Genomic DNA, 13,899 nt, shown 5'->3' with positions numbered 1-13,899 from the left:
CAGGACTGATGTGTTTTTACTTTATTTTATATTCTATAGTTCTTTAGCGTATATTTTTGTTTTCTCATCGCTTCATTGAGCTTTTCAGTATATATAGGTTACATCCTGTAAAAATTCACAGATTCTTGTTGGTATTTCCTTCACTTGGTTTTTGGTGTGCATAGTTTGTAGGTATGCGTGTGAAAGTCTTACTAGTTCTTGACCCTTGGATTATTTTGAGTCTGATCTTTGCAAGTTTGTCAGCGGAGAAAGTAAGGAAGGCTTGGTTTCTTCCCGAACGAAGACAGAATGAAATGGTGTTTTCTCACAACCCAAAGGCTGTATGAGCGTAATGCAGTGGTGCCATGAATATCGACATGAGAAGTTACAAGAAGCCACCAGTTCTACAAGTGGCGTTCCCTATATAAGACATGCCTAGTTATGTACCTACAAGAGGAGTACACTGATCCTACTACTGTAGCAATTAGTCTACTACAGGTGTGCTATGGGACTGGCAGTAGATGTTAGGCGGTGTGTGTGTGTGTGTCGTATCCTTAAACTATTTGTTCCTTTAAGGTTATGCTTTCTAAAGGTCATGGAGATAATTAGTCGGATTCTCATTGGTTCTTTTACCTATAGGTATGCAGAATCTTTGTGAAGCTATTGCGAGACCTATATAAACACCCTTGAAAACGCCCATAACCTCCATAGCCTGTGATAAGCAGCGAGATAAAGCGGTGAAACGTTTTGATAATGAGAAATGTGTTTGTGTGCCAACCACGTGGCATCTGGCTATCCCTCCCACGTCCTGGTTTTGAGCCAGTCTAGAGTAGACTCTAGGGCTTAGACCAAGACCAGCGCTAGGGTAGAATGGAATGTATCCCATATATGTGTGGACTTTGGACTAAACACAGATAGCCTAATTTTCTCTGTAGTAATCAGTCCAGAATTAATGCCTTTTTTTTTTCTTTATCGGAGTCATGTGTGTAATATTTTGTTTTCGCTTCGCTGACCAAATTTTATTGCTTCAGAAGGTGTTTGTAGAACATTACGAGGCACTTTACAAATTTCATAATGTATACTGTTAGTCATGTGAGAGTATATATATATATATATATATATATATATATATATATATATATATATATATATATATATATATATTACCATAGATTATAAACACATGTGCAACTGCAGATTAATTTTAGTACCTTTGTTATGAAGACTAAGGGTCATAGTGTGGAGTGATAAGAGATGGCGTTCACACCGCCAACACGCCAGTCAACGGTCATGACGGTCCTGGCAGATAAAAGCACTATTGTTGGTAGTACACGAATGGCTATAACACGTGGTGCTACACACACACACACACACACACACACACACACACACACACACACACACATCAGAAAGTCAATGTCTGAGAAACATTAAAAAGTTTGGTTTGAGTATTTGGAATGGACTGAGTGAAGAGATTGTAGCAGCAGAAAGTGTGCACAAATTTAACGAAAAGTTGGATGAATATAGATATGGAGACAGGTCACTATGAGCCTCGCTCAAACCCTGTAATATACAACTAGGTAAACACACACACACACACCGCGTAGTGTAGTGGTTAGTTAGCACGCTCGACTCACAATCGAGAGGGCCGGGTTCGAGTCCCGGTAAGCGGCGAGGCAAATGGGCAAGCCTCTTAATGTGTGGTCCCTGTTCACCTAGCAGTAAATAGGTACGGGATGTAACTCGAGGGGTTGTGGCCTCGGTTTCCCGGTGTGTGTTGTGTGTTGATGTGGTCTCAGTCCTACCCGAAGATCGGTCTATGAGCTCTGAGCTCGCTCCGTAATGGGGAAGACTGGCTGGGTGACCAGCAGACGACCGAGGTGAATTACACACACACACACACACACACACACACACACACACACACTCAAGTTTTTATGACCTAAATTCAACTAATAAACATTGAAAGAACTTGTGCAATCAAACTTTCAGTGAAACCAGACTATATATGTTTTAATGACAGACATTCCTTATACATGCATGCAAATATTTAGTGTACTGTATTAGGATCAGCTAAAGGCAGTAAAATGGATAGAAAAATTAGTCACTGGAATCCAGCTTCCAACATGAAATAATGTTAGGAATAGGATAACCATGAAAGGAGCCAGTTAATTTTAAGATATTTTGATATTCTTTTTAATTTCAAGAAGTTGAATAATTTTTCTGCTTCACATGGCTTTTCTCCTATGTAAATTTCAGGTTAAATTGAACACTATCTTTACATCAGTTTGTTCTCAAACATGCATTTCAGGATGAGTTGAACACTATATCTACATCAGTTGGTTTTCCTTAGCCACTAATCTAATGGTTGTTACAATTTTGTCCACAGAAAAGAAGTCAGCATCCCTGGGTAAGGCGGAGGAGGGGAAGAGTGGCAAGCTCACCATGAATCAAAGCTCCAACACCAGATCTATTTCAGACCTTGTTCAGGTAGAGTTGCAGGTGTCTTTATTTATCTGGTTGTATTTGTGTAGGTGTAATATACAGGACATAAACTACACTCACCTGTTTCCAAATCTATATTAATATACTTTTTTTTTCCTTAGTTGACCTACACTTCACGTATCTGTTACTTTTCTGGTTTTATTTGATAACTATAAGTCAAAGATTTTGCAGATTTTATTGTATTTCTTAAGTAAATTTCAGTGAGATTATATACTCTGGTTCTTGTTTCTGAAATTAAGATTTATGCTCACAGGCGAGAGCCAGAAAATTCTTCAGCAAAAAGACACTGCACCAGCGATTGCCCATCACCCAATGGCTACCCAAGTACAACCTGGAGTCTCTGGAGGGGGACATGGTGGCCGGCCTGACGGTGGGCCTGACAGTCATCCCGCAGGGTATTGCCTATGCCCTGGTGGCTGGCCTTTCACCTAACGTGGGTGCAACACGAGCCTTGACTTGCTTCCGCTTATGTCATGTTAAAAATTTTCATGAAAATTGTTTGTGGTCTTTTGTGTTGATTATTAGAAAGAATTGCAAGTTATAAAAACTTACACAATATTTGAAAATTACAATGAAGTAACAAGAAGTTAAAAAAATAAATGCAATTATACAATTGAAATGCTAGTAGTAGAATAATAGAAATGAAGATTATGAAATAAATCACATTATTTATCTTTTCATTCTGATCTTGTCTCATCATATTATTTACATATTGTCACATGAATTTTTCTACAAAAACAAATAACATTACTTTTACCTTGTGTGTCTAGCTGTATTGTTCCCCCGGCAGTATGGGCTGTACTCTGCCTTCATGGGCTGTTTCGTGTACATGTTCCTGGGTAGCTGCAAGGACATCACCATTGGACCTACTGCCATCATGTCCATCATGACCCATGAGTACTCTGTTGAGAAGAACCCAGACTATGCTATCCTTCTGTGCTTCCTAAGTGGTCTCATCATCTTTGCTGCTGGTCTTTGTAATCTAGGTACAGGACACTTTTCTTTTCTGTTTCCACATTCTTTGGTCCCATCGTCAATATTTTTTGTTTTGTGTAGTTAAAGGGCCTATTATGGATGTCATTCAGTTTGTATTACAGTCTCTCCAAGATCTCATTCTTTTCTTTTTGATGATTTAATTAAACTACACATACTATTGCTAAGAATGTCAGGCATAATCCTCCCTTTTTTTTAACCAGTGTATTCCATCAATGAGTGAATGTAGAGTTACCACAGAATATGATTACATAAACCTGACTAGTAATATGAATAACTCTTTTTTTGATATTACAGGATTCCTCATCACTTTCATATCCAAGCCAGTCATAGCAGGCTTCACCTCAGCTGCTGCTATCTCCATTGCTGCCTCTCAGCTTAAGGGACTGTTTGGCCTGTCATACCAGAGTGAATCAGTAATAGAAGCTTTCAGCAAGCTATTCGAGAACATTGGAGATACCAGGTGGCAAGATTTGGTCCTTGGAATATGTTCCATGGTTGTCTTACTCTTGATGAGGGTAAGGTTTGAGTTCAAGGTTACTGTAGTATACAAAATACTAGATACCAATAAGTATTTACTAATGTAAAAACTTACTTTTGTAGTATTTTGGACATCGTTTAACTTTTTCTACAGTAACAGTAAGGATAATTATAGCACTGTAATTATTATTGTGATATATATCCCTATAAAGTTCATATATTTAAAAATGGGAGAGATGTTATGATTTAAAGGGAAGAGATATATTGGTAGACTGCATACTAGATGTCGATCTGTTTATGTTAGTAAGTTTTAGTAACATGACCATACTCAGGAGCAATGCTGAACCATGGCCACAGCACTGAGGTGTGCTTGCTGTGCAGCCAATGACTGCCTGTGCCTCATTGTATTTAACTATTTCATATCTTCAGAAACTGAAAGACCTGAAGATTGTCAAGGTCCAGCCAGGTGACAGCACTTCTGTGAGAATTGGTAAGAAGATTCTATTCCTCACCTCTGTGGGGCGCAATGCCATTGTTGTCATTGTGGCTGGCATCATTGCCTTTGCTGTCAATAGAGATACCTTCACTCTAACAGGTAAGTTGTCTGAGACACTGTATGTACATATAATATTGTGAACTGTAGAGTTTCCACTCATCAGGAAACACAGACCACTTCCATAACACTGGCAGAGGTTAAGAAAAAACAATTATGTAGGGAATTGTCTTTGGAAGATATGTATTCATTGTTACTACAGAGATACATGCAAGTACATGAAGGGCAAACACACTAACTATTTCCCAGTTATAGAGTGTTAAGGAGTAAGCTTAATTAACAAATCTTCTCTCATTATTGTAGTTAATATATGATATGATATGCATTCCTGTTGGCCTCTGAAATACTGAGGTGCTGCTATTGCATTCCTTTTAAAGGGCATGAAATTATTTTATTAAAAAGGAGGTGGACTGCACTGTGAGAAATCGTACTGTAGTAAAAATAAATAATAAATATTTTAAAAAAGGCTCCTTTCTGTCAAAAAGCTGTTTTGAATCAAACTGCACAATATATCTGGAACTTAATGGCTATTATTCCTTCTCAGGGGATATTGAGGCTGGCTTGCCAGCATTCAAGGCACCTCCATTCTCCACCTGGGATAATGGGACAGAGGTTTACTTTAATGAAATGGTGTCCAATGTTGGGGCAGGGATCATCATCATTCCCTTAATCTCCATCCTGGAAAGCATTGCCATTGCCAGTGCCTTTGCTGGAGGCAAGACCATAGATGCTACACAGGTAAGATATTTGCCTCGCTTTTTTCCTTCAGGATAACAAGTTTTCTTTTGCAAGCTTATTGGAGAAGTGCAAGCTTATCAATTTATTAGGGTAGATTATTTAGTTTGTGCCCAAAATTCAGTGCAGTGTTGGGAGACTGGCATAGGGTATTCTAAAAGCAAAACATACAGACAGGAATAAGTTACTGCTCATACCAGAAAAGCTCTCTTTTCAGGAGTTATCCAGAAGACTGAGTGCTGAATGAAAGATGAGAGTATGTCTGTGTGGATAAAGTGCTTTAATATAAAGAAATGTGAAAATGCTTTGGAAATTAAACAGATTTGTATGTAGCATTTGTGGACCTGAAGAGAGTATATAATGTGGAAGATACTTATGATGTATTAGGTAAGTAGGTAGCTACTTTGAGATGTGGAATGCTTCAGTGAAGGAAGTAAGGCATGTATGAAGGTTGCCAGAAAATTATGAAAATACTTACTTATTAACAGTGAAAGACAGACCAAAACAAGAATGTGCTGTACAATTATATAACATCTTCATTTTTCTCTCCCTCTATCACCTCTCATTATTCATGATGAGTAATTTCCAGGTAAATGTATGATACTTTGCTTCTTCCTTTGCAGGAAATGTATGCACTTGGCATGTGTAATATTCTTGGGGCATTTGTGCAATCCATTCCGGTGACTGGCTCTTTCTCTCGGACTGCTGTCAATTCCACCAGTGGTGTCAAAACACCAGCTGGAGGAATAGTGACAGGTTTGCTGGTAGTGTTGGCACTAGCCTTCTTGACTCCTTATTTCAAGTAAGTCTGGAGTGTTTTCAGCTAAATAGTTGTAGTGTGAATAGTAGGAAAGTTTTCAAATTTGATATGATGTGACATTCACAAAAGCTTGGTTACTTAATTTTAATTTCTTCATAAAAATTAGATAGTTAGGTATCTTGCTTATGAAGTGTAAATTAAGTTTTTTATCACACAACAGAGGAGACAGACCATTTCAGAGAGCAGAAACACCAGAAACTTTAATGCTGGCAATAGAAAAGCCTTTATGTTGGCAGAAAAAGATGTCTGCCACTTTTCTTTGATTTTGTGAACAAAGTCATTATTTCACATCATTGTTGCAGATACATTCCCAAAGCTACACTATCAGCTGTGATTATCTGTGCTGTGATATTTATGGTGGAATATGAGACTGTGCGGCCTATCTGGAAGGCACGGCAACTGGATCAGCTTCCTCTCTGGGGTACTTTCTTCACTTGCCTATTCTGGAAGCTTGAATATGGGATTCTTGTTGGTGTTGGCATCAACCTGGCCATCCTTCTTTATGGTATTGCTCGGCCAAAGGTCAATATTTCCACTGTGCTCAGGAAGGTGAGATACTGTTCTATTCTTTGGTGTTCATTGAGAAGCCTGTGATAAAGTGATTCAGAAGGTATACTATTGCAGAATTTGTAGGCTAAGAAAATGCATAGTAAAAACACTGATTTTTTAATAGATCAGAAAGATTCATTCATTCAAATATAAGTTCTCCCATCATAAGTGAGCCATGTGCTACACATCAATTAAGGTAGCTTTATGATTTTTTCTTACATATCTATAACTTTCCTGATTAGTGTAATATGCTGCATGGGAAACTTTTTTTTTGCATCATCTCTACTTCATTTTAGGAAAACTAAATCTTTACTTTTATAGGACTGAAGCTGACTTAACTCTTTGATCTTTTATGCTTTCTGATATTTGATAAGGATAATGGGTAAGTTTTTTGTCTCTTAAATGACTAATATATAATTCTTAATTTTGATCACTGGCAGATTGTTAGATAAAATTGGATATAATCACATAGGTCAAGATGTACCTCTAGGGAACAAAGAAGGACTAAATAGTCATAAGATATTATTATCACAAGGTATAGCAAGCAGAATTTTTTTTACCAATTAGTTATGATGTAACATTTAGTGGTTTAAAGGTAAAGAATGCTGTAACACAGATTGGGTCATAAAAATAGTAGAAGATAACATGGCAAGGAGTGTTTTTGGTGCATTATATATGTTATTTGGGTGTGGTAGTGGAGGGTGGACCACTCAGTTAGTCCAACAGTAAACAGGAGTCTATGAGAGACTTTAAAAAGGACACCATCTATTTTAGAACATAACAGATGGTGAAAATATTCTGATGATAACTGCATCAAGTCCAGCTGTTCAAATTATATCATGGTGCAGTTAAAAACCATACAAACTCTGTTCATTTGTGAGTCATCCTGAAAATTTTATTTAGATCCCCAATCATGCAGGAAATAAGAAGATGTGTTATTTCACCAGGACGAAAGTGGCCCTCATTATGTATTAGTGGAGCCAAGGAGTGGTCTGTTCTTCCCTTCTGTTGATCACATACGAGGCCAAGTGACAAAGGCAGGTGTGGGTCAAGGAGAAAGCAGTGTGATGGTGGTGGTGGACTGCAAACACTTCACAGGAGTAGATTACACAGCTACAAAGGTAAGTCAGGGAGAGTGGCTGTTTGAGTTGTCTTTTCCAATATCCTTTGTGTCATAATACAAAACCAAACTCAGATTTCTCTGTTATTGCTCAACTTTGACTTATATAATGACTTGGTAGATTAAGAATACATTTTTCATATATTTTGTATTTTCTGAAAGGGATAAAATCCAGAAGGCTGGTGAGTTTCTCCTTATAGAACCAATACTCCTGTAGTGAAAGAATCTAAGTGAAATTTTTCAAAACATTTATATACTCTTTTATGGCAAGGCAGGTTGTTTAAATTGGTTTGGAATGTAAGAAGAGACAGCACTTGGTCTAATATAAAAGGAATAGGTGTATTTGAATGAAAGATAAATGGTAATACAGTGGTACTTCGACATACAAATTTAATTTGTTCCGGGATGATCGTTGTATATCAAAAAATTGTATTTCTAATCAATTTTTCCCATAGAAATTAATGGAAATAGAATTAATTCATTCTAGTGATATGAATTTACCCCCCCCAAAAAAATTAACATGCTTTAAATACCAACTAAATATAGATTTAATATAAGATAAATACAATGTTTATCGTATGCACAATATAAATGTACTATATTGCCCAAAATAATAACTTAACCCGCAAAACTCGAGACACGTTGATAGACGTTCATCACGCAAAACTCAGGGCATGTTGATAGACGTTTAGGCTTTTTACAGCTTTATTTTGGCTATTTTCTTCCCGTTTTCCTTGCTTGTGAGCTGGCAACACTTATCAGGAGTAAACATATGCTATACGTCACTGTGTCACCAACTCCCATGATGGACAGTGTCCGATTCCGCCACCTTTCCCGCGTGCCTTGCTTCTACACCTCAGGTCTCTCGCTATGTTGCAAGAAGACAACTTTTGAATGAGAGTGATATCAGAACAGGTGACAAGGGAGAGAGAGAGAGAGAGGATACAAGGGGCCCATTTCCTATCGCTCTAGCCAAGGCCACTGAACCCGATCGAACGCAAGGCCACATACACCGATGATACCACCTCATTCAACCTGTGATAATTTGGTAACCATAGCATCTAGAGACTTCTGGTTTTTTGCATTGCAAAGAGGAAACGTTGCTTGGGAGCAGCATTTGTACTCACTCGTTTATTGAATTTCCAAGTGTAATCAGTATGTAAATATAGGCTATTTTGTGCGTTTTTTGCCAAACTTTTCACAAAACTTAAGAAAAAATACACACTGCCGAGGAGCACAGACACATACATACACAAAGGATGAACAACGATAAACAACACGGGCTGATTGTTCAGGTGGACATGGGTAGCCGAGCGATCGCTGCACCACCTACCAATGGCTATTTGTATCTTAGAAATATCTTTGCATTTCGAGGCGTAAATTATATGAAATTTTTCGTCGTATATCAAAAAAATCGTATGTTGGGGCGTTCATATCTCAAGGTATTACTGTACTGGTATCTTATTTTGTTGAGAGTCAAGCCAAGTATCTCTTGTCACTGTTAAATGTGAATCTGATGAAACAAACTGCATGAAATATTGAGTAGAATGATGTGTAATGCGAGTCACTTAGTTTATTTTTACATAAGTAACAGTGGAAACCAGTTAGTCCATTCAGGATGAAAAATGCTTATATCAAAAGTGAATTCCTATAATGTATTGATATTTATTCTCTTTAACAGTAAGAAGAATTTTGCACACAAAAGATGATTTGTAATTTCTTTGCATGATGCTTCATGGTAATCAATTCTAATTGATGAAGATTAGAGCATGTTGAAAAGAACATGGTGAGCTAGATGTCTATGCCATTGTGAGTGATGACATAGTTATGAGGGAGCTCAGAAGAAGAGGTTGGATTTAGTGCAGCAGTTAGGACAAGTTAAATATATTTATCACTGGAAGAGTAAGAATAAAAATTACTGGCTTGAACTTGAATTTACTTTTAGTGAGAAAAGATAGATAAAAGTCCATGAGAAAGGATGGAGAAATTGGATAATTGGAGTAAAAAATTGCATTGGTCATTAAATGAGGAAGGCTAACTGGTGTCCACTTTAGAATTAAAATGAATCTGAATGTGATTTTACTCTAACTTATATCAGGGAATGAAGAACTTGTGCCAAGATTTTGAGAGGCGACACCAACCTCTTGTGTTCACCAATGTGACGCCTGGAGTGGAAAGAGGTCTCTGCTCTCTCATTGACAACATCGTCATTGCTCACTCTTCAGAACAGATTGATGCTGCCTACAAAAGTATGTCATATACTCTTTCTGATGTTTAATGTAGCATCCCTTAGAAGCTTTGCATGCTTGTGCTTGCTTGTGCTTGCTTGTGCATGGACTGCTTCTCCCAATGTGGCTTGTAAAGTTGCAATTTGGGATGTTTGGCTCCACCATCAAGGTGCAGTGAGGTGAGGTGTTGTGTTGGAGCTCAGGTGTACCTTTATGTAGTACTGTACAGATGAATAGTGTAAGGTTTAGCTTTAACATGATTAATATCCAGCATTCAAATAAAGTGATCTAATAAAGTGATCTGAACAAAACTACTATGTGAGAATTCACAAAGTAATTATTTTAAAAATATTATTTGCATGAACTGTTTATTTATGCAGTAAATTCTATTGTTTAAGCTATTAATATCTCCTGTGAAGGATTGTGTTCAAATCCTTCTGTTGGTATGATTAAGATATCAGACTTTTTTTTTTTATCTAACACAAAAGTATATGAGTTTTTTTATTTGTCTTAGGTGTATTTCCAGTACTAATATTTATCTATTTTGGGTTAACCTCTTGGCAGGCTCAGTGGCTTCCTCTGCAGCCAATGGTAAAGTTGAGCCCAGTAATGATCACCTCTTCAGGTTTAGCCAAGGTTCAAATTCTACGGTGGAAAATGGTAGAGTAGATTGACGGTTATAGAATATTGACAAGCATTGAGTGCTCTGCGTGAGAGCCTTGGCAACATCACTCGGCACCCTGGTGGAGCGGCACCTCCACCTGGTGCTGGTGGAAAGAGAAACACAGTATTAAATGGTACTGTTAACAGGCTTAAGACAATTCCAGTTTTAGTGGAATGGTGTGCAAAGAACTTGTTAGTGATTCATATCGAATCATTTAGAAATACGTAATATTAAATCTTCTTTTTAAGCCTCAAGGTGCAATGTCTTTGACATAATAACAAGAGGCAAGGAAGGAAAATGGGACTTATAGAATGATTGCTCTCTATTTTTATTTACTTGTATGTATTTTTATGGAAAATGGACATTTGTTGATAGTGTAGTTAATTTCTTATGTAAATACTGTGATATAGATATGTGTATGAAAGTGATCCAGGATGTAGAATGAAGTCAAAAGTTCTGGATTTGTATGTAGTGTGAGCAGTGATTGAAAGGAATAAGCAGGTATATGAGAAGCTTGGTGAAGAAAATAATATCAGATATAAATCAGATGGCCTGGGTATCAAACATATAGTGAGAGTGAGATTGTGGGAAGGATGTACTCAAAATAGAATACAAGTTATAGATTTAAGAATATAACTGACTGGAAATAGATGAGAAGAAGGGAAAGAAATACATCAGAATGAAGTTACAGTACATTAATAGCCACATGCTTGAGGGAGCTTTAGCTGGCAGGCATCAAGGTGCACATCTAATTTCAGTTGGTAGTAAAGTAGTATTAAGATTTTGTGAAGTGCACTTTCTTCCATATACAATGCAGTACATTGAGCATTAGACCTCTCTCCCCTAGAGGCCTAGGGGTTAAGATTTGAGGGAATGCTTGCAAATGTGAATTTATGCATGCAGGCACCATGTCTCAGCTGCCTCTGCTATAAGTGAGGCATCAGATTTTCTAAGTTTTAAATTTCAAGAATGTCTCTTGGCAGACACTTCATCACAATATATGGAGTTTAGTCCTCTTTGTGGGGCTTGGTGCACAATCTGATACACAACAAATAAAAGATTTGTCTACTGTCTTTTCACACAAACATTGATGGAAAGTGACATCTATCTTCTGCAGAGATATATGCATATCAGGAGAGATAAGAAAGAAACATGTAGAGGGAAGAAAAACTACAGAATTATTAGGGCATATGATAAAATGGAGATAGAGTGCAAAATGTCAAAATGTGTTGGAATACCATAAAAGTTTGTGAGCACACCTGCATATGAAGGGAAGCTGAGGATCCAAATAATATTAATAAGTTATCATTTGAAAAGTTCATGTGGTTGGAGAGAAAGGATGGCAAAACAATGAAGGTATAGGAAGAGGAAAGTCAAGGGCAACAAACATTTAGCTGGATTTGGGTGGCTGTCTTGTTCCAGTCAATAAAAAGAAGTTATGCACACTGAGAGTCTTCTTGGGCCTTCAATTCTTAACTGCTCTCTCTCTCTCTCTCTCTCTCTCTCTCTCTCTCTCTCTCTCTCTCTCTCTCTCTCTCTCTCTCTCTCTCTCTCTCTCTCTCTCTCTCTCTCTCTCTCTCTCTCTCTCTCTCTCTCTCTCTAGGTAAATTTAGGTAAATTTCTCAGCGTTAGAAAAGACAAGATGTTATCAATTTTTTTTTTTATAGAATTTTATAGCCTGTAGGGAGAGGCAATTAATTATGGAATGGTGCAGATGGCACCTCTAGATGGCTAGCCCATCTAGAGAAATTGGATGAGAGCAAAAATACAGAAAGGATATTCATGAGCAAATTAAATGTTCAGTGCAAGAAAACAGTATTAACATGTGTAATGGAGAGATAGATATAGAGAGAGGGGAAGGGGTAAACAAGGATGAAGTGCATGAACTAACAGATGCATGTGATGATTTTTTTTGTCATGGCCACTTGAAAGGATTTCCAATGACAAGCATCAGGCATTAGGGTAAACTAGAGTAGACTGAGGACTAATCTGTGAAATATTAAAAAAAAACATTGTTATTGTGTATTTATGAAAACAAAGCTGAGTGTTCCAAATAGCATTGTTCCTAGTCCTCATCATACCTTCATGTTCCTTTAGTTGTAATCCTTCATATATCCAGATGGTTCATTGTTGGCAAAGGAATGGTGATGAGCATCCATGTCAAACACTTGGGATCAGAAGTTAAGGAACATGCTGCACTCTCTCCATTGTTTTGTGTGTATCCTCAGGCTTAATTCCTCTGGAACCTTAAAGAGGATTTAAGGTTAAGAAGGAAAATGTTTAGTAGAGTGAAGTGACAGCAACAGGTTAATTGACTTTTGATTTTGATGTGACTGGAATCTTAGTATAACTATGGCTCAAGCAAACAAACATCATAACACTTGTCTTTGTCGGGAATTTGCTTAGATGAAGTAAAATATTTCCATGCACTGGGAACTCATGCTGTTTTTGGAATACTTATTTCTAAAATGCATCTTAGGTATGTGGTGAAAATTTATTTGCACATATATGATAGAGATTGATGTTTTCTTTTATGTTTCTGATAATTGTGTTACTTCAAATGATTTTGTAGTAATTGTGTCACAAAAGCAAGTAGAAATAGGTAACTTCACTTCATATGTACTATTTTTCTTCATCCTTTAACTTTTAAAATGAATAGAATCAAGAGTGGAATAGATAACTTTAGAAACTAATTTTGTTGCTATTTGAATTGTTTAGTTTAGATTATTATTGTGTGGCTTTGTAAGTATGGAATAGGTGGTTATGGAGGACACAATAGTATTCCAAAATGGCGTGCTTCACCTTGCCAAGTTGTCTTGATCAGCATTTAATTTTCATTTTGAATTTGTTTTGCAGTCTGCCAGCATTTGCACCTGCTTAATAGGTATGCAGTAAGTTCAAAGCACTGTTAAACATCCATTTTAAGGCTTTATAGGTTAAAAAAAAAACTAATAATTGATGTGATTTTGCATCTACCTCAACATATGCCTGGGAGTTTAATTCCTATTGTTATGTGTACCTATACCTGTTTCCAAGGACTCTCTTCAAGAGATGACCAAATTAGAAGTCTTCATTAGTTCACACCCTTGCATTCTCTCCTTGCATGTTCTAATCCTCCTCTTCTCATTTCTCTTCTCTTCTTCTCATGTGATGTAGCATTCTTTACTCCTGTTTTATTGGGGACATATATTATGTGTTGTATAGTTACACTTCATGGACTTTGCAAATAAAATGTAAACAAACTTTGCTTTAGCAGCTTCCTCAAAAACAAAA

General features: G+C 37.1%; 1 protein-coding gene across 15 annotated transcripts in view; it reads left to right on the top strand.

Annotated features, from left to right (window-relative positions):
• Window positions 1-13,899, top strand: part of LOC123514204 (sodium-independent sulfate anion transporter-like) — an 86,201-nt gene that overhangs the window by 62,724 nt on the left and 9,578 nt on the right. For 12 of the 15 annotated variants that reach the window (XM_045271875.1, XM_045271876.1, XM_045271874.1 and 9 more), the window contains 10 exons: window positions 2,369-2,469; window positions 2,738-2,917; window positions 3,275-3,470; window positions 3,775-3,995; window positions 4,387-4,552; window positions 5,055-5,248; window positions 5,869-6,047; window positions 6,368-6,614; window positions 7,562-7,735; window positions 9,833-9,983. In XM_045271875.1, coding sequence (XP_045127810.1) covers window positions 2,425-2,469; window positions 2,738-2,917; window positions 3,275-3,470; window positions 3,775-3,995; window positions 4,387-4,552; window positions 5,055-5,248; window positions 5,869-6,047; window positions 6,368-6,614; window positions 7,562-7,735; window positions 9,833-9,983 — 1,753 coding nt within the window. In that variant the 5' untranslated portion in view covers window positions 2,369-2,424. Of the gene's footprint in view, window positions 1-2,368; window positions 2,470-2,737; window positions 2,918-3,274; window positions 3,471-3,774; window positions 3,996-4,386; window positions 4,553-5,054; window positions 5,249-5,868; window positions 6,048-6,367; window positions 6,615-7,561; window positions 7,736-9,832; window positions 9,984-10,526; window positions 13,889-13,899 lie in introns of those variants that run through there. The other 3 variants (XM_045271869.1, XM_045271868.1, XM_045271867.1) reach the window with 3 other exon arrangements.

Source organism: Portunus trituberculatus, chromosome 37 (genome assembly GCF_017591435.1).
Source record: "Portunus trituberculatus isolate SZX2019 chromosome 37, ASM1759143v1, whole genome shotgun sequence".
NCBI classification, from domain to species: Eukaryota; Metazoa; Arthropoda; class Malacostraca; order Decapoda; family Portunidae; genus Portunus; species Portunus trituberculatus.
Note: the sequence above shows the minus strand (reverse complement) of the source record. Positions and strands in the feature narration are given on the sequence as shown.